We start from the raw sequence: 21,852 nt of genomic DNA, 5'->3' as shown, positions 1-21,852 counted from the left end.
GGGTAAGGAGTCATTCCAATCCCGGGAGCGGAAAGACTTACCTTAGGGGGAAAAAAGGACAGGTATACACTCGCACACACACACATATTCATCCACACATACAGAAACAAGCAGACATATTTAAAGACAAAGAGTTTGTGCCCGCAGACAGCGAGGTTCCCATGAGCTCATGTGGGCCGTGAAGGGCAAACACCTGATGGCAGCTAGTTGTGCAATTGGGCCGTAGCGTATGTGATTGACTGCACTGGCCTAGTGCGCATGGGGAGGGGTGGCCAAGTGGCTCACCCATGCACAGAATGTCAGCAATATGGCTGCGTGGTGGATAGTGTACACACACCTGTGCATGCTTATGGGCAAGCTGATGGGCACCTGGAGGCACTTGTACCTGATAGGAAAGCATTGGAAGATCTTGGACTAAGTTATTTGTCTTTAATATTTCCTCAAGTCCTATCAGCTGATACTGTCACTGTTATATTCACGTCTTACTATTGATTTTGAACCACCTCTTGCAATATAATTGAGTGAGGAGACACAATGACAAAGTATGGGACTTGAATTCTTGAGCAGCAGGGTTCAAATACCAGTCAGGACATACTGTTTTAAGTTTACTGTACTTTCCCGCAATAACCAGGATCAGTATTGGGCTCCATGTCTAATGAGGCCAATGCCAATAAGAGAAAAAGGAAAAGTGAAAAGTGCTTGATTAGTCAATACAGAACAGCAGAGTTCAAATACCAGTCAGGACCTCCTGATTTAAGTTTACTGTACTTTCCCGCAATAACTAAGATCAATAGTAGGATAGAGCATTAAAAAAAAAACAATAGTTAAATTTCTTCGTTGTTCGTGTTCATCCCAAGCTACTGCCTCATCTCTAATGGTGCCAATGCCAATGAGAGAAGAAGGAAAAGTGAAAAGTGCTTGATTAGTCAATGCAGAGGCATAAACAAATAAAAACAGTGTATTGGAACTAGAGGTGTTAGTCCCTCCCATTTAAACACACATTATCGACTCTTTCTTCATCTGAGATCTTTCTGTAGTTGTTCATACAAACCAATGGTAAGCAAGCTTATCTTGCACCAGAGTGAGTTAGTATTTATGTTGGAGCCTACTGTATTTTAATTTCATTTGTCCATCTGTGTCATTAAGTGAAGAATCTCCTTCTCCTTCAACCCTTTAACAGTGTACATCAGTTTTACTTTTTGTTCTCTTGCTCTGAAGGGAGAAATATTTGTTACTAATTAAGAGACCTGGTTTCATGCTTATTTAAAATTTTACAAATTTCCATTCGCCTCCCCTTCCCATATATATTCTATATTGTATTCTGTTGTCTCACTGCTTTAATAACTCAGTCTCTGAGTGCATCTCTAACTTCCCCTTTTCTTAATTTAGCTGATTTAAGTGTATTATGTCTTTTTGTTATTTAATTATATTCTGTTGTTCAAACTTAATCAATCCATATTCGTGTTTCCTTCTTTCTCCTTCCTCTCTTCCTCCTCCCCTCCTCCTCCTCCTCCTCCTCCTCCACCATCATCAGCCCTAAGTTTTTTTATAATGTTTATAGAATGACATACTTTGTTACATTCCAATCTGTTTCATGACAGTTTTTCGTAGTATGGATCGCAGAATTTCTTTTTACTTATTAAAACTGGTCTCACTTTTCTTTGAAACCATCATCAGATCCCTTGTCCTGTGTAACATGTGCAGTTAAATAGCTTAATGTTTTTGCTTTCATTTCTCATTTATTCTGTTTCCATTTGTTCTGCCAGTTGATGTTTCAGTTTGCCAAATGGCAAGAACATGTCTCTGTACCTCATTTGAAATTAGATACTGTACCTCCAATTTCATTTAGAAATGACTGATCTACTCTTAACTGAACACTGGTAGCTGGTTCTCCTTTTGGTGTATTACATCTTACTTCTGTTTATTTATTTTTAAGTTCTGAATCCAGTTCCAAGTCACTACCTTCGCCAATCATTTCATTCACTGTCACCCTTTTTTCCCCTCTACCCTAAAAATAATACTACTGAGGAAGGTGACACAGTGGTTAACGCATTGAACTCATGTTCAACGGGACAGATGGTAATCAGGGTTCAAATCGCCATCTGGCCACCCAAATTTAGTTTTCCAGTGGCTTCCTTAAATTACTAGAGGCAAATGTCAGTATGGTTCCTTGGAAAAAGATACAAAAGATTTCCTCCTCCCCCCCCCCTTTTTTATTTTCTTTTCGAAGCCTAAGTGCCATCTTTAATGACCTCATAGTTGATAGAATGTCAAAGTATCAGATGTGCCTGGACTCTTAAGCAATTTTCAATAACAAGCAGCTGCTTCTTGGTGTACAGTAAGAAAATTTTTACATTTATTTCTTCTCAAATATTTCTGTATATGACCTTTACTGGAATTAAACAGTCCTTGCTTACTGTTGTTTATCAATTTGTTTTAGAATTTCTTTGATTGCCTTCGTGAACGTATTTCATGTGGTAGTAGAAAAAAGAGGCTACCAAATTCTACCACAGCATTCATCAGAAGACATTCAGTGCCAATAGGGACATTTACAAAATACACCTGGAACATTACAAATATCATTCAAGTGAAGCAAATTTTTGAAACATCTCTGGTAAGTGAAAAAGTGTGATGGTGTGAGTTGTGAAACATTCCTGTATTTGTATGTTGCATGAAAGTTGGTCAGAAAATATTGACTCATAATTTGTACTTAACTTCTAAGAAGGAAACAAAAGAAGTGAAATTTCAGAACATGAACTGATAACTTAAATTAATAATAATTTTAGGTTTTAATCGTGATCTTCGTCTTTCTAGACTATTTTTATCTGCCTTTCTAGAACAGCACAGATTCCCTTGTGCTAAAAAGTTACTACTTCTTTTCCTCACTCCTTGGTGAACAAATGTGTGCAGAATTGCTGCATCCTTAAATTTATTACCATAATGAGCTCTTTTTAGGGACCCTAAGAGGTGGCAGACTAATGTCACTGAGTCTAGGCTGTATGTCAGAAAAGGCAAGACACTGCATAAAAAGGATCGGATGAGAAAGATCGTTTAAACTGTAATGTTAAAACTTTGCTACAAAAGCAAAGAAAGCTTCACTGCAGATTTAAATAAAGTGTAATCCTTGTATCAAATTAAGGCTAAACAAATCCAAAGCAAATGTAAAGAGCACAGCATGAGGAATATTCAATTAATTTGTGTTGGACAGACTGTAATAAAGTTATTACAGCTTGGGATAAAAAAGTTTTATCTATTCTAATAATAAAACTGTGAAACCATCAGTATTTTTTGTACATGATAATCTTCAAAACTACTAGACAAATTTTCATGGGGTTTTCAGAGGTAACTCCATAGCTTGGTGCAGCATATAAGCTTTATTTTATTGAAATTGGATCTCAGAAAAAGGGTATCATAATTCAAAGTTGTATCTAAACTCCTCTGCTCAGCTTAGTAGTTCAGATGTTTGTCATGGCGTAGTACATCAAAGAACGGTTACATGGTGCTGTTAGTTTTCTTTTTTTTTTTAACTCAGTGAGAGATGTATTTCTGGGAATTTATGTCAGTGATAGAATTGAACACCGCAACTTACCTTTACAAATACAAAGTAGCAGCTAATCTACTTGGCTATGGTACACAGATTAACTGATTATGCTTTGTGTATTAAAAACTTAATGACCTTGCTTTGCATCTTTCAATAGGTATTATTTATATTATTTGCTAGGAAAACTGTATTTATTAAGTTTGCTCTGTAATTTGGGTGCCTACTCATTTACTTTTTGATTTTGTTTCATTGATGAATAAAGTGCCTAAAAATGGTCGAGTCTTTATTGAATATACCAGAACAGTTAAAAACCTGATAACTGTATTATCTCAAGAATCCAATGAAGATAGTGATGTGAGACTTGTTGTGGCTTGAGAACATAAGGCTTTAACTCACTCTGGAAACGAAGTGTGACATGACTCTGACCGACAACATCATGCATTATCTCATTCTTGAGAAATCAGCCTTTAATTTACTTCTCTGCAAATGAAAGAAGCAGAAATTTTGTGCAGGTGAACGTATTTTTATACCCAGAAGCCCACTTATTTTCGATAATTATCCATTTAACTGTAAACGTTTACAATTTCTGGTGAGCTTATGTTATGCCAAGACCATAACACACAAGGCCAGATGTTGCATTTTGCTGGTATTGGCCTTAGTGTCAGTTGCTTTTTGCACAGCCAGCTGGCACAAGTGTGTGTCTATGTGTGTGTTTTGAGTGTGTATTTATACTCTAGCTTGACAAAGGATTTATTCTGAAAGCTAAAAAGTTTTCTTTCTCTTGTGTGTGTGTGTGTGTGTGTGTGTGTGTGTGTGTACGCGCGAGTGGATAAGTCAATGCTACTGCTAGATGCTCTAGTAAGATATTGTCCACTCGCACACAGATATCACAAGATACCGTTCTTGTTTTCTGATTTTAAAGACAGAATTGATAATGATTTACAATTAGTTTGGAACTTTTCTCTGGTCAGTATTTTGGTAAATGTGTCTGCCAACTGACCAGATTTGATTTAGGGTACAAGGATACAATGTTCATTTATCTTTTGACTAATATAATAAAACTTTCTGAATATTTGTTTAGTCTTTTTGTGATGATCATTAGCTTTTTACATTCGCAGTGCTGTCTGGTTGTCCACAAAGAATTAAATTGGTTGTTCCATATAGACACTGAGCTCCTGCAAGAATGTGGAAATCCTCATTATTTCAACAACTGTGTCAGATGATGCAACATAATCTGCTTCCATTTTAGATCTGTCAACACATTTTTGCCTAGGAAGTGTCCGGGTAATTGATCCAGCCATACATGTTAGAGACTGCTCCAGTCCATAAAGGTTTTTCTTTAATTTGCAGACTAAGGTTGCATTATCGTTAATAAAACCTTCAGGATGTGAAAAATCTTCTTGCAAATAACTGTTCAGAAAGGCAGTTTCCACAAAAAATTGCTTCATGTTCATACCATGCAATCCAGCCAAAGCTAAAAGAATATGAATTGATTCACACATAATATGTTGCCCATTAGTTTCACTGTGTGGCATTTTTTTAGTGTCGTTTTATTTACTGCAGATCACCATTCATGAATTATCTTAAGACGATTCCACATATCACTTGCTATAGCACACAATATACCAGTTTGCCACTGGTCAAATTCCATACCAGACAAGATAAAAAAACATTTCTTATGTATTAAGCTTAGTCCACAATTTCTGTGTATCTGTGCTTTCCATTCGATATTTCTATAACTGAAAATTAGCTGCATCAAATTTCTGGAGACTGAAAAACTTTGTTTGATCCATATTTTACTTTTCCACTTCCAAGGGAAAACTTTTGCTGTAATAATTGAGCTCTCTTAAAACATTAGGCTAATGAATGTGGAGAAAATAAAATATTACCCCAGTTAGTAAAACATTTTACTGGGCACATAACCTGTTGGACAGGCTATTGTCAAGTTATTAAACATAACTTTGAAATGAGGGCAACCACAGCCAAAACTCTGCATGTTGAATAAAAAGTCTTCCGCTCAGGATGTTAAAGCCCTTTATTGGAAGGTCACAAGTGGTTTTTGTATCCTTAGAATGCATTACCAGGTGATCCGTACATCATAGGAGTAACATATCTACTTAATAAAACCTTCTGGGGTTCCAGCCCAGTCAACTGGTTAAATTCCCATGAACTTTTGACGAAGCCCTCCTTGGCCATTGTCAATTGGTGAATGACTGCCGTGTCGCCAGGGCCTCACTGTTTCTTCAGCCTGCGACAGTCATTGCTCATTTTGAATAATCATGCTGTTAAATTATCGAAAGTCTGTTTTTGTGTCAGGAGTCATAGGCAGTAACAAAAGATCCATAGTTTGCTACAAGTCCACCTAAAACTTGGTAATTATAGTATGTATCTGGCTGCTGACTCTGGCATCATTGGTGCTCTCTTCCTTGCTAATGTTTTCATGCTGCGTCTGTCATGCCTGCTTCAACTTCACGATATCCGGATCCCAGGCTGTGCTGAGCTGCAAACCACTATCCTTATTGATGGTGTTTTCAGAACTTTTATTTCTACTGCTTCTTTTTTTAATGCTGTCCCAAAATCTCTTCATCTTCATAATGACATATGTTTTGCTGAATAGAATTAGATGTTGATTTACTCTTTGAAATAACCAATTTTTAAAAATAAGTGATCATAATCACATAAGGCTGCTAGGAATAATATACTTACATTATCTTTTAAATTATTGTAGTGTATAGGGAACACAGTTCTAGCCAAGTCCCACTGTTCAGTTTTAAAGCAATAGAAGTAACCCGCATGGAGTGGCCGTGCAGTAACAAAAGATCCGTAGTTTGCTACAAGTCCACCTAAAACTGCGCGGTCCCTCCCACCAGAGTTTCGAGTCCTCCCGTGGGCATGTGTGTGTGTGTGTTGTTCTTAGCATAGGTTAATTTAAGTTAGTTTAAGTAGTGTGTAAGTCCAGGGACCCATGATCTCAGCAGTTTGGTCCCTTAGGAATTCACACACACTAGAAATAAGTAACTTGCTGCAAAGCAGTGGCCCAAGTTAAAATGATTGGCCCCGAAAAGCAAACTATAAAATAAAGGTATATCTCAGTAACCATGAAAATAGAAAAAAAGTGAAAAACCATATATGCCATAAGAACAGAGTGTTAACAGAACCTCGCTTCTCTTAGATCAGTCTGCTACATTTCTGGACAACAGTATCAGCCGTTATAGAAAGGCTATAGCTAACTGACCTGGTAATCCATAACTCTTCAAACCATCCAATACAATGCAAGATGGCAGCCTACGAAGGCGAGTTCAGCGTAATTTAGTTGATAGCTCATTCCAGCAGATATGGGGCTGACTTTGTTACGAACATTAATGGAAGTGTTTTAAAGACCAAGAATGGGAACCATAATCCTTGTGTGGCCTGGGAATTGCTTAATGGCGCCATTACCCTTGCTGCCATACACAGTGAGTTCTGTAATGATAAGGTTTATCATAAAATACCTTATTTTGGTAACATTTTCAGTAGGACTGGCAAACATATGAGTTCTAAAAACATAATTCCAGCCTGCTTTAATCCTAGAAATAATGGCCAAAGGGTCAGAAAATAATGGTTCAGACATAGGGAAAAGTCGAAATTTGAAAGTTATACATCTCTGGAGTGTATTGCATTACATGTGATGGGTGTAGTTCAAAGATCAGTCAAACTGGTAGAAATTTTGTGATATGCTTTAAGAAACTCATTAACAACTGAGGCTACAAATCAGCCTTAAGTACCCACCTACTGGAAACTGGGTGTTTAATTCTACAGGAAACTGGGTGTTCAATTATGGATCTTCCCACTGATCTTCAGATATGCATTAAGAAAACAAGGGCAGTGCACCTAATATTTTTGAAGTATTGGAAATTTATTGCACATTGAAAAAATTCCTGTTGAAACACTTAACACAAAAATGGATTTACATCACAAAAATCATTTAGATAATACTCTTTACTCAGTGCCTTTGGATGTCTGTATATTCATCCCCTTGCTTATGAAAGTGAATTTAAAAATGATGGTATTCGCATAACTAATATAGGTGCAGGTGGTTTTGAACCCTTTATTGTGCTTGCTCGTGACATGTTTTGACATTCAACTATATCCTACCCCATTGAAAGGGATTTCTAATATTATTAGCTCTCTTAAAAACAAATGTTCCAGTGGTTATGATGAAATCAGCACTACCATAATTAAATGTTGCTCCTCAGAACTTTGTGACATACTGTGTTACTTATGCATTGAATCCCTCCACAGTGGTACTTTTCCAGATAGGCTTAAATATGCTACTGTCAAACCATTACACAAAAAAGGGGACAAATCATCAGTGGAAAACTTCCATCCCATTTCATTATTGGTAATATTTTCAAGAGTGTTTGAAAGGGTTATGTACAATAGACTTTATAAACATTAGTACAGAAAAATATTCTCATTCACAATCAGTTTGGATTTCGGAAAGGATCGTCAACTGATCAAGCTATATTCACTTTTACAGTGATATATTAGAATCAATAAAACAAAAGTTATTACCACTTGGAATATTCTGTGATCTGGCTAAAGCTTTTGGTTGTGTTAAGCTTGATATTCTTATACAAAAGTTAAATTGGTATGGGATAACAGAAGTAGGAGGACACAGAAGTAGGAGGGTCATGGTTAATAGAAAACAGTGTGTGTCTGTATCGGGCTTCCCACATAACAGTAGTCATTCAAAATATGAAACCATTAGAAAAGGGGTGCCCCAGGGCTCTATTTTAGGTCCCTTGTTGTTCCTATTATATATTAATGACCTTCCATATTCAGTGTCACAAAATGCAAATTTTGTCTTATTTGCTGATGATACAAGTATTGGTGTAAAAAAAACAGTACCCATGATCTCACTGATAATGTATTCAAGAAATGAAATTAAAGCTGCAGACAGTGTCAAATTTTTAGGGCTACAAATTGACCCCAACCTGAATTGGAAAACTCACACTCTGGACTTAGTGAAATGCCTTATTTCAGCTACATTTGCAGTATGCATGATAGCAGAAATAGGTGATTTAAAAATGAAGAAGTTAGTTTATTCGGCCTACTTCCTTTCACTAATGTGTTATGGAATCATCTTTTGGTGAAACTCCTCTCACAAAGAGAAAATTTTCAAAATTCAGAAACGAGTCATTAGGATTATATCTGGTGTCAGTTCTAGATCATCATGCAGAGACCTCTTTAAGAAACTTGGTATTTTATCTACTACTTCTCAGTACATATACTTATTGATGTCCTTTGTCATTTACACTATGTCTCTTTTTACACAAAATAGTGTAAAACATGATTATAATACCATAACCAAAAAAATCTGTATAAGGACTATAAAAGCTTAACATTAGTACAAAAAGGAGTCAAATACATGAGTACTCATATATTCAGTAACTTACCAGAGCATATCAAATGTTTTTTAAGTGATAAAGATCGGTTTCAGAGTGAATTAAAGGACTTCTTGTTGGCCAACTCCTACTCCATCAATGAATATCTTCACAAGGATTATAGCTCATACATCTGTCTGCATTAGAATTATACAATATCCATGTAGCTGAGAAAGAAGGAAAAAAAAAAGAAAATAACCTTTGACTCTTTCCACATCCCAGATACTCCTCTCCAAGGGATCCATGGAAAACTATAAATGTAATGTAATGTAACAGCCTATCATCAGATGACCTGGTAACAACTGATAAAGAGAAGTGCATGTAATGAATCATATAATACAGCTATACCAAAAAAAGGAGGCTATATAGACCTCAAATGAAATTAATTGTACACAACTTTAAAGAACATAAGTAAATACCATCTAAGATCATTATATTTATTGGCAAGGACATTGAATAATGTCTTTACAAATGTTAAGCAAAACATGTGCTGTCGTATATAAGAAGTTGACTACAGTTACAGTGTCAAGGAACTACTAATGGAGGCATGATGTAAGCTCGCGTCTCTAGAGGGTACCTCTTCTGATGATGTGTAAAATCAAAATGTTAATATAATGTAATAGAAGCAAAATCATCACTGATGTGCAAGGTCAATTGTAAAAATAGTATAGTAGTACTAGACATTCGATTTTCAACATCGTATAGAACAACATTCAGTGTAATTTATTCATCATTTCAGTGGAGGGCATCACATCCAATACAAAGTTACTTAAAATGATTGCTTTTCAATAAACCTCCTTCAGAAATAAAAAATGCAGATACATGGCCACTGTCTCCAGCCCTGGATTTGATATGAACGGCAATTTGGGGTAGGTGGTGGGGGTAAGGAGGAGGTATGGGCCAGGGAGGGGGAGGGACAGCAAGGTGAGGGTAGGGGAAGGTGGTGTGCTGCATCTGAGAGCGTGCAGTGACATGGTGCAGACAGGACAGGGCTGATAGGTGCAGGGTCGGGAAGCTGTGCCATCAGGACCCTTACTACCAACACCAGATTTTCTGAATTGCACAGGTAGGAAGGTTGTGAGTTATTGTAAAGCTAATTTTACACTATTTACAGTCATGGTGTATTATGTATGTTTATGTAAACATACAGTAACTCTGAGGACTTTCCATTCATCTGAAGGAAAGATGATTTGCCTATCCATCTGATGTATTTCCTTATCTTCCTATGATGATGATCATTACGAATGAGCTCAGTAAAGGATAAAGAATAATTCAGACAGCTGATGACTGGAGTGCAGTTCTTGAAGTTTCAGTCAGCTGTAGCAAGTCATCTCACTAAAATATCAGTACCATTTCTCTTTCAGTACTGTATCGCAGCTGACCCCTCTCATTCCCATATCCTCCTTTATTTGGTCCAGCTGTCTGTTCCTTTGTCTTCTTACTGGCTTTCTACCAATCACTTCTGTACACAGCCATCTCAAACGGGCCCTTGTCACCTTTTCTTTGAAGGAAATGTGTACTCCACTTTCTTCCCTTAGTTTTGTCTCCCCACTCTAACCTACATTTCTGTAGTTTGCAGTTTGTTGTCATCCTGTTTGGATTTTGTGCAGGTTTCCAGTCCAGATGTTGTCATGAAGATAAGGTACAACTGAAGGAGAGTCTGTTTTGATTATAAGGCAGCATGTTCATTCCGTAGTGAATTCCCAACTTGATGGTAGAACTGAACTGATCTTTTAATTTGGTTATTGATCTCATGCTGTATTCTGTTATCATTCGCAATGATGCACCCAAGATATTTGTACTGGCCTAATGCTTCCAGCCGTGTATTTACACTCTTATTTTCCTTTCTTGTTCTGCCTGTTCACTGACACTGCAACCATCTTTGATTTATTTATCATTAATCCATGTGCTTTTAGATGGTCTTTCCTGTGGCCATACTCTCCTGGACGTCTCCCATGTATTATCCCAAATTACAGCATCATCTCCAAATGCAAATACGTTGGTATTCTTTCTGTCACTCTACTTAGTTCCTTTCATAACCTCATACATGGCAGTGATAGAAAGTAAAGGAGAAGGAGCTCTGCTTTGTTGAATTCCTCTAATTGTTTGGAACTAATCAAAATGATCATTTTCTATCTGTACACAACTGTGCAGCCATCGTAAATCATTTTAGCTTTACCAAGCGAGGTGGCGCACTGGTAGGACACTGGACTCGCATTTGGGAGGACGACGGTTCAACCCCACGTCCGGCCATCCTGATTTAGATTTTCCGTGATTTCCCTAAATCACTCCAGGAAAATGCCGGGATGGTTCCTTTGAAAGGGCACAGCTGACTTTCTTCCCCATCCTTCCCTAATCCGATGAGACCGATGACCTCGCTGTCTGGTCTCCTTCCCCAAAACAACCCAACGCAACCCATTTTAGCTTTCTGAATTAGGTTTGTGGGTTCATTTTTCTTTCTTAGGCTTTCCCATATGGTCTTCCATGGAACAGTATTAGATGTCTTTTCAAGATCTGAATACACAAGTGTTAAATCTCTGCCTTTTTCCCAGTGTTTTTCCAACAGCATTCTGTGCATGAGATCTGTAGTTGCACGGTGTTCTCTGAATCCATGCTGCTCTTCCTGTAGCAATGGGTCTATTATCTTCGGTAGTTTCTCAAATATTTTCAGGCCGTAACATAATAAGATGACTCCTCTATAATTGCTCCATTTCTTTTTGCTATCTTTTTAGGGTTCCACACTAATCATTAGAAATGGAACCATTACAGGACCACTTTGTTGTCTGTCTGTCCATTCGTCTGTATCTGTCTGTCTGTCCAACTGTTAAGCCCCATTTCTATCTGAAAAATGTAGAGCTATCAAGTTGAAATTGATCTTACATAAAAGGTCTGTGGTCCCTTGGCAGTGTAAAACATTTAGGCTTCTAAGTCTGCACAATTAAAAGAAGCAGCCATTTATGGTCACGTATTTTAATACTCACAATCTCACCCACCAAAACCTATAGGGTACTTCCAGTTGACTTAGAATCACCAAATTTTCCGAGAAGCATGGTTTCACAGTACAAGTAAATGAAAAAATCCGAAAATTGTGAAATTGTAATTATATCACATATAAAAATATATTTTTGCCATTACAAACTTACATTGCATTCAAATATGTAAAAAAAAAGTCTCAGGGCCTATTGTATGGATTGTGATCTGCTTTTCAGTAATGGATAGTGATTCACAGAGTAGGTTTTGTTTATTAATCCTAAAAGATTGAGTTTTAATTAGCTGAACTATGATGGAATGAACTCCCCTGTCGCTGTCAAGATAATGTCTTTGCCACCTAGCAGTGTTTGGCATAAGGCCACCAAACTATTACGCTGACAGCTATGCCTAGGACACACACAGCACTTCCTTTGTCTGAGATGAGGTTCCAATGTCCCATAAAATATCTGTTGAAACTTTCCACAGAAAAATCTGACTTACACGTAACATCTGTAGCCCTATGGCTGGCTGTACCCATTTTCTTCGTGGGAGACTTTCATCAAATCTTACCAGTAATTGCAACAGGGATGAGAGCAGACAGAGTCAAGGCATCTGAGATTCCCAGTTAACACATCATGTTAATATAACTCCAAAATTAAGAAATTAATTAAAAAATTACAACAGCAAATGTAAAATTACACAAAAAATTTTAACTTAAAACTTAAACATTCTCGAATTTCTTGGAATTTCCAGTCTGATATCGATAACAGCCAAAAATTCTACAGTTCTTAATTTCTGGGACAGATGAGTTATCTGTATATGTAATTAAGTTTGTACAGAACTCTTGGTGTGTGTCCGACTCACACTTACCCAGATTTTTTGAAAAGAAGTACTATTATTCACTTTCCTATCATCTGTAATTTTCCTGTTCTTCCATATTGCATCTGTTATTCTATCAACCACTGTATTTCTAATGGACTAGCTGATTTGATCATGTCTGCACCGACTTCATCAAATTCTGTTAATTTTTCTGTGTGTATAATATAAAGGGCTGTTTCCACCTCGTTCTATGTTGGTGGACTCTCTTGATTAGGCTTACCATTACAACTAAAACTAACCTGTGTCGTTACTTCATTGAGGTCTTCTCCTGGGTTGCTGTATAGCTTTTAAAAATAGGCCTTCATGGTCTTCCTTATTTCTGTTTCTCCCCTGACTATGTTGCTGTCTGGTTGTTCTATTGCTGTTGTGTATTCATTGTGTCTTCTCATATTTCTTATAGTTTTGTAAAATAGTTTAGAATTAACTTAGCTTTCCTGTTCTAGTTTATCTGTGAAATCAATCCAGACTCTCTGTTTTCCTTTGACCACAATTCTTTTTACTTTTTAACTTCTGATCTTGTATTTATGCTGTAATTCATGTACACTGGATTCATTTTTTCTACAATTCTTTTTACTTTTTAACTTCTGATCTTGTATTTCTGCTGTAATTCATGTACACTGGATTCATTTCTTCTACAATCCTTTTGCATTTCTTTGTCTCCACCTTCCTGTCTTCATTTTTCTCTTTCACAGCAATTTCGGCTCTGTGGTTCCATTAAGGGGTTTTGTTTACATTTATTTTGCTTCTAGGTTTACCACATACTTCTACTGCAGTTCCAGCAATGCTTTCTTTGAATTTAATTCACTCAACATTTCTTTCTTGTAACATATCTGATGGCACCTTTTTGCCCGCTTTTTGTGCTCTCAGCTTGTTTCCCATTTACCTTTTAGATACCAAAGTAATTTATCTTCAAAAATATGCTAGAGGATAGGTGTCAGTTGTGTTAGATACAAGTTTAGTTACCCTGAAAAAATATGTATTGGATAAGCAGTAGTCATGTAAGATACAGCAAATTTAGTGTACTTATGTCAAATTTGGTTCTTGGGACAGGATAAATCTTCAAATTCATCAAATCAGTTTTATAAAAAGATGTTAATTTTAGGCTCTTGTTGTACATATACACCTACATCTACATTTACACTCTACAACTGATGTATGGTGGATAGTGGAGCATATATTGTACTACTACTAGTCAATTCCTGTCTTGTTCCGCCCGCAAATGGAACGAGGGAATAATGATTGTCTCAATGCCTCCATATGAGCCCAAATTTCCTTTATCTTACCTTAAAGGTCCCTGTTGGATAAATTTCTGTAAAGGCCCATGCCCATACCCAATCATTTAGCAGTATATTAAGTATGAAGCCTCTCATATAGAAGGTTTTGCCGTGAGATCTTTTACATAATGCGGAAACAATAAAATCAACAACAATTAGAACTTTCAAGCTTCTGGTAAAATTAATGAATTCTTAAGATTTCTGGGTTTGCAATTGAGATGATGTCGTCACTTCTCAAACTGTTTGTAGGGCTACCTTCGTCACGAGTGTTCGGTGCTATTTGTGCTAGTTTTGTTGTTTGGTTCTGTATGAGACAGTGCTTAATATATCAGAGGAAGAAAGTTTGAAATATCACAGGAAAAAAACATAACGTCAACCCAGTTGCAAATCTGTAGATTAAGAATGTGAACACGTAATTTTATTTGCTCTGAGAGCATGCAGGTTATCATTGTGCATTTGTGGAGAGGAGAAGAAGAAACTATGGTTTGTCCATCGTGGTGCTTGGTTAATTAACGGGGTTGACTTTATGGGACTTACTAGGTTCACTGTAAATACTGACTCACTAAGGGCAGTAAAGACATAGAAAGTGACACAACAGCCTTTCCCATACCTAATGTGGCCTGAAGGAAGTGCTGTCCCTGTTTTCATTGGGGATGGCTAGATTCAGTGCAATACACTGTGACAATTGTAGAAGACTGCCATTTGTGGTGACTAAGCAAAACAAATGCAGTTGATTTCTGTTCTTTTGACAGGGTAATGTAATTTGAGGGGAAGGTTATTGCACCCCTCCTTGTGTTATTGTATATGAGTGAACGTATCCTGGGACCATCATGAATTATGGGGTGATACTAGCTCAACTCATCATTCAAGCATATTTGTTTCACAGTTGATAGCATCAGAAATTAACTGTATCAATTTCACTTAATGCTGCGAGCAGCATTACTTCTACTCCAGAGGCTGGTGGACAGCTGCCCAGAACATCTTTTCCACATACACCTAAATGATGTTAAGTTTATCATTTCAGCCTGTTTACACTGTCAATGCCCAAATAGCATTTGCAGTATCTTCCAGCAACCTACAGAAAAGCTTTTATCCTGAACACAGGTACATTCTCCCAAGTATTACCATGCCAAAAGTTTGGAACTTTATTTTCTTTTTTGTAAGATTAAAAGTATCTGCCAAGGAAAAAACAAGTTTTTCTTAGCGTATCTACATCTGCATCCACATTTACACCCTGCAAGACATCTTTCAGTGCTTAGTAGAGTGTAAAATATGTACCAGTGTGGTTCTCGTTCCCTCTTATTCCATTTGTGAATTTTACATTGAAAGAACAAACTGAATTATGTTACTTGGAAATGTTGAGTGTTGAAATTAGCCATAGTCAAGAAAAATATGTTTCTTGCAATTCATCGTGCACAATTTTGGTTATTTGTTAGTTTAATGTTAATAATTCAGTTTGAAGAACCGGACAAACTTGACTTTTTATTGTGTCTTGGTCAGCCAACAACCAAGTCATTTACATCTGGCCGATAATCAAATCTTATGGACTAGCTTAATAGGAATTAGTTGTCCAACTGAATCTGGACTGTTGATCAGCTACTGTAATGATGGCTGGGCAGTCTTGGAAAAAATGTAAAGGTGGTCAAGCAGTCTTGGAAGAAAGCCACAGAAGATGAAAGAAATCATTGAGGAACTATTATCTGCAGGATACATCCAAATGGTAAGGGAATTAGTAATGTTCTAGTTGTATTGATAGCCGGCAGGTTGTATCATCACTGCTCATTCAAGTAAATTGAATTATTTTTCTGATCATGCCTCTACAAAGCATAAGCATAGTCATATAACAAATAGCTTAAATGCAGATGATTTAAGACTAACATTAACATAGCGTAATATACAAAAGGGCAGGTTTAATCAGAATGAGGATTTCTGAATGTTTGTAGTCTGTGATGGTATCAAGAGTGTGGAAAGTGACATATGTGATCAGAGTAACACCAACTAAGAACTAGTCAAGCTTTGTGCATAGTCTGGTGGAATTCCGTCGCTCTGCTTCTTACACTCCACTATCACTCTTTCCTTTAGCCCCTCTCACTGTCTCTTGCATTTTTACATTGCAGTATTGATGAACTTTTTCTGCACTCTTTTTCCTTTCACATATCTAATAACTTTAACCATTTAATCATCAAATCATGTAGCTCAGTTAGATTCTCAGAAGATCAGTCATCAACTTTTTGATATCCACTGTGTCCTGCAGAAAAACAAACTAGAGTGAAATATACACTTTTATTGGTGTAGTTCACTTTTTGCTACTGCTTCTATAGTACAAATAAGACATATAATTCCAGGTGATGTATTTGTATTTTTAAGTAGTAAGGGATGAAATCAAACAATGTAGGATCTGGGATGGAATAACAACATGAATTAGGATCGATTGCTACCATCCATGTAGAGGAGGTGTTGAGCAGTGGAAGGCACATCTAAAAGTAGACTGTTGTTGGTTTAGCTGCTGGAATAAATCCTTCGTTGGATGAAGAAACACCACACACACACACACACACACACACACACACACACACACACACACACAGAGAGAGAGAGAGAGAGATAGAGAGCGAGAGAGAGAGAGCGCAAGCAAGCGCCATTGCACTGGGGTGAGTGATGATCGTGACTTGGGTGGGTCGTGGGGGTACAGAAGACAGGGGAAAGAGATTGGGAGGGTAGGAGTCAGAGAGCTGTAGTACTGCCTGTCGGAGTACTTAGCTGCAACTGCTGTGCTGTGTTCTACATGGGCATGACCACTACCAAGCATTCTATCTGTATAGATGGCCACCACCAAACTGTGGCCAAGAGACAAATGGACCACTGAGTTGCTGAGCATGCCACTCAACATAGTGTACTTGACTTCAGTGATTGCTTCACAGCCTGTGACATCTGGATTCTTTCCACCAACACTAGCTTTTCTGAATTTCTGTGTGGGAACTTTCCCTGCAATATATCTTTTGTTCCTGTAATTCCCTGTGGCCTCAACCTTTATCAGTCCCAGTAATTGAATCTCTCTGCTTCCCTGGTCCACCAACAGCCTCACACACTCCTTCTGTTCTCCTAGTGCACCTGCTTGTCCCTTTCTCTTCTCCCTGACCCTCACCCTTCCCGAGCAGAAGCTCTTGATGCCCCACCTAGCTGCCACAAAGAGCTCTGTCCAGTGACTAATATACAGCTTATTTGTAAATGTGGCGCCGGCCGGTGTGGCTGAGCGGTTCTAGGTGCTCCAGTCCGGAACCGCGCGACCGCTACAGTCGCAGGTTCGAATCCTGCCTCGGGCATGGATGTGTATGTTGTCCTTAGGTTAGTTAGGTTTAAGTAGTTCTAAGTTCTTGGGGACTGATGACCTCAGATGTTAAGTCCCATAGTGCTCAGAGCCATTTGAACCATTTTTTTTGTAAATGTGGCTGTTCACTGCTCAGTGTCTTGTCTATGATGTGAGTAGCAATCTGCTCTATTCATGTTGTTATAAGTAGTAAGAGGAATTCAGTACTTGACCTTATTTCTTTATTTGTATGCGTTATTACTTTTCTTGGTGGAATGTTTGTTGCTTCACTACACCTTTATTTTCAACAGATGCCACTGGAAATAACACGAAGCTTTATACAGAATAGGGATGGTTCATATGAACCATATCGGCATAAAAGTGATGAGAATGAAATTTATAGAAAAACAAATTGCCAACCTTTGATTAAGCCTCTTGAACTGAAGACATTCCTAAAAGTTGGTAAGTACAGTATTATACAACAACTCATGAGATTTCATCTCAGGATGGAGGTCTGTTGTGATGATGACTAGTGTGTGTTGGGGAATGTCAAAACCATTATAGATCTTAATTTTACATATAATATATCAGGCAGTATCAAAGTATTTATTGCTTTGTCTCTTGTAACAAAAGCATTGTGTCATCAGTGACCAAGTTTGCTACCCTAATCTCTAACTCAGGATTAAGTGATGTGGATCAGGAAGTGGAAAGTATTTTTCTTAACAGTACTTTGAAACGCATTTCTCAAAAAATTAGCACATTAAACATATTGTAGCAGCTGCATATGACCATTTAAAATGAAAATATCAGTGTGGTTGTCCATGACATCTTCTGATCCAACTTGGTGTAGAATAGTCATTCCACCTGATAAACTCATATTGCATCCATGTTTTGTAGCGTATGGTCTGCATCTTTCAATAGCTCTATGATCCCCAATTGTGCAGCTTTCATTTTACTTACCTGTTGACCTATATGTATAATCATTGGGCTGACTCAAATTTCGTTAAGTCACGTAGATACCGTACTTCCTGGTATATGGAGGGTGTCTTAGCTATGTGCTGATACTTTGAGGTTACACCCATGACCATCAACAACTTGGTGTTAGGAATGACCCTGTGAAATCTAAATATGTTTTTTCTGATGGGTCTTTTCGTTTGGGACAAAGTGTGTGTACTTATGAAGGTACAGGTGACCTTTTGCAGTGCTGTTTGGTGCTCAGATTAAGTTTTCGGTATCTTTATCGAAGTGTGCCCAGTAGACATCTGGATGCAAGATGTATTTCTTGGATATCATTCCCCAGCAACACCTGTGTAGCAAGTGTATTACTTGGCTCTGGAGACTCTATGGTGTTTGTTTCATGCGAGCCTTTTCTAAATGAGAAGAATAAATACATGCAAGTGCTTACAGCTGTGTAACTCAGCTTGCACTAATGTAGCACATATGTTGCATTCTACCTAATACCTTGTGCAACTATATACGCATTAATTGGGAAGTTGCCTAATGATTTCTAGCTAATCATTTTGGTTAAGGAACACAAGTCCCAAACATTGAATCCTAATTATTGCCTTATGAATAGACACGAGGAAGCTTCTAATTGCTTGTCAACTGAAGTGGATGTCGTAATTTTTTCAGCTTAGGTTTAGAGGCTAATGTTGTGGGCATTGGGCTGTTTAATGTTGTGGGCATTGGGCTGTTTCTGTTGTAACTCGCCGATCTTTCAAATTGCTGCCGCGCAGTTATGCGCGTCCTCTATATGCGGCGCTGTCTGCCAGCCACGCAGCAGCAGCGCCACCTAAGCGGCCAGCCAGCCAGCCAGCCAGCCAGCGGCCGCTAGACTTGGACTCAGTTATGATTTGACTGTTAAAGTGTACACACGTCTTACTCTATTTACTTGACTTTCTTGTATTGCGTCTTCCTTGAAATATATTTGTTCAACTAGAAGTTATTACAGTTGGCGACGAGGTAGTGATTTTTCTTTTCTGTCGTTGACCCACATGTTTCCATGGCTACTTTAGAGCAACTATTGCAAGGTCTCATAGAACAGCAAATGCTTCTCACAAATGTGACTCGTGATTTCGTCGTGGCATCAAATGTGGGGCGTCTCTTGTCGTTGTCTCTACCTACTTTTCCTCCTTACGACGAGACGGCAGAAGACTGGTCTGATTACGAAAAACATCTTTGACAGCACTTCTTGGCATTTTATGTCGCTGATGAACAAACATTTAAGTCTCGGTTCCTTTCATGGATTTCACCTCAAATGTATCAGTTGTTGTCGCAATTGGCTCCTTTGAAAGATCCTGCGTCTTTGTCCTTTGCTGAAATGTGCTCACTTCTGTCTGTCTATTTTCAAAAGCAAATGCATGTGGCAGCCTCTCGTGTTGCCTTTTATCATTGTCAAAAACAACTGAATCAATCCTATCGCGCTTGGGCTGCTGACCTTCACGGCCTCAGTAGAAAGTGTCAATTTGTTACTGAAGTTCACAAAGAATCCTAGGCCGATTCCATGGTATGGGATGCTATTATCCTATCGGCACCCGACGAAGAAGTTAGGCAACGTGCCCTTCAGTTGGCAAATCCAACTCTAGATGAAGTCCTATCCATCGCTCAGTCTTTTGAAATTTCTTGCGCCATTGGAGTGCAAATAGAGGCATGGGGCGACGTCAGGGAAATACAACCTCTGTGCGATGTTGACGAAGCGTGTGGCGTGTCCCCGTCGGCCGACGTGGCCGCAGTAGACTCCCAAGCGCAGCCTCGGCCTAACCTTAACCAAACCTCTAAGAAACTGCAGCAAAACCCACGGCAGCTTCCTCCATGTCCGCGGTGTTTTACGAAACATTCACGAGAAGATTGTCCACAACGTTGGGCCGAGTGTCACAAATGCAAGAAAAGTGTCATGTGTCATCCGTTTGCAAATCCGACCGCATGCATGATGTTCATGAACATGATGCAGATTCTGATTCTGTGTTGTCTGTCAATTGTACTTCTTCCCTTTCACGGAAGTTATTCCTCACTGTCCAAATACTTGGTCGAGATGTTCGCATGCAGGTGGATACTGGTTCTGCTGCCACTATCATCAGTTCTCAGACGTGTCTTCAGTTGGGTTCTCCAATCGTGTCACCTGTCACTAGGCACTTAGGGACTAACAATAAAGAGAAGATTTCTCTATTGGGACAATTTGATGCTGAGGTATCTTACAAATCTGTCGTTCGCACTGTTCCCATATTTGTGGTCGACCTTAGTAATGAGGAGAATCTTTTTGGTTTCAATGCCTTTCTCATTTTTGGGTTCTCCATAGATGACTCTGTCAATATCGTCTCTGATGCTATTCCTTATGCTCAATTGGATTCCTTGTCAACGACATTTTCGTCCCTTTTTTTTCTCCTGGGTTAGGCCGTGCAAGCGACTTTGAAGCTCATATCACGCTCAAACCCACTGCTCGGCCTAAGTTTTTTCGGGCTAGGCCCATTCCTGTGGCCCTTCGTGATCAGGTCAAATGGGAGCTGGATCGTCTCACTGCTTCAGGGGTCTTGCTTCCTGTCACTTCCAGTGAATGGTCCTCTCCTGTTGTTGTTGCTAAGCCAAATGGTGATATTTGTCTGTGTGGCGATTTCAAAGCCACTGTAAATGCTCAATGCCTTATCGACACTTACCCTATGCCTCGACCTGAAGAATTGTTCACTAAACTTGCTGGAGGCCAGTATTTTTCGAAACTTGACCTGTCAGAAGCTTATCATCAACTTCCTCTTGATGCTGCTTCTCAGCAGTTTCTGGTCCTTAACACGCCTTTCAGCCTCTATCAATACCAACAATTGCCATTCGGGTTTGCCAGTGCCCCTGCTCTCTTTCAGCGATTCTTGGAACAATTATTGCTCACTGTCCTTGGGTGTATAAATTACCAGGACAACTTTGTTGTCACTGGCTCCACCACTGACGAACATCTTCAAAATCTCCGCACATTTTTTCATGTCTTACAGACTGCTGGTCTTAAGTGTAATCTTCAGAAATCAAAATTTTTTCAGGCATCTAGCTGTCTATCGCGTACTTGGGGTTTCAACTCTCTCGGGATGGTATTCGTCCGCTTCAGCAAACTGTCGCTGTGATCGATGCCCTTCCTTGCCCTACATCTGTTAAGGAACTGTAGGCCTTCTTGGGGAAAATAGCATACTATAACAAGTTTTTACTGTCTGCTGCTTCGGTGGCTCAGCCGTTGCACCGCCTGTTTCATAAAAACACGCCTTTTCACTGGTCCGCATCATGCGATGCGGCTTTCCAGAAATTGAAGACTATGCTGAAACAGGCCCTGTGCCTGGCTACTTGTCGACCTGGCCAACATCTTGTTCTTGCACGGACGCCTCTCAATACGGGGTCAGTGCAGTCCTTGCGCACCGTTTTTCTGACGGATCTGAACAACCCATTGCTTATGCCTCCAAAACGCTCACGGATGCCCAACAAAAA

At 38.7% G+C, this 21,852-nt stretch overlaps 1 protein-coding gene across 3 annotated transcripts in view; it reads left to right on the top strand.

Annotated features, from left to right (window-relative positions):
• LOC124787986 (uncharacterized protein C2orf42) overlaps positions 1–21,852 on the top strand; it is a 235,488-nt gene that overhangs the window by 201,268 nt on the left and 12,368 nt on the right. For all 3 annotated transcript variants that reach the window (XM_047255017.1, XM_047255015.1, XM_047255016.1), the window contains 2 exons: positions 2,441–2,614; positions 17,709–17,859. In XM_047255017.1, coding sequence (XP_047110973.1) covers positions 2,441–2,614; positions 17,709–17,859 — 325 coding nt within the window. The remainder of the gene's footprint in view (positions 1–2,440; positions 2,615–17,708; positions 17,860–21,852) is intronic.

The sequence above is a fragment of the Schistocerca piceifrons genome, chromosome 3, assembly GCF_021461385.2.
Source record: "Schistocerca piceifrons isolate TAMUIC-IGC-003096 chromosome 3, iqSchPice1.1, whole genome shotgun sequence".
NCBI classification, from domain to species: Eukaryota; Metazoa; Arthropoda; class Insecta; order Orthoptera; family Acrididae; genus Schistocerca; species Schistocerca piceifrons.
Note: the sequence above shows the minus strand (reverse complement) of the source record. Positions and strands in the feature narration are given on the sequence as shown.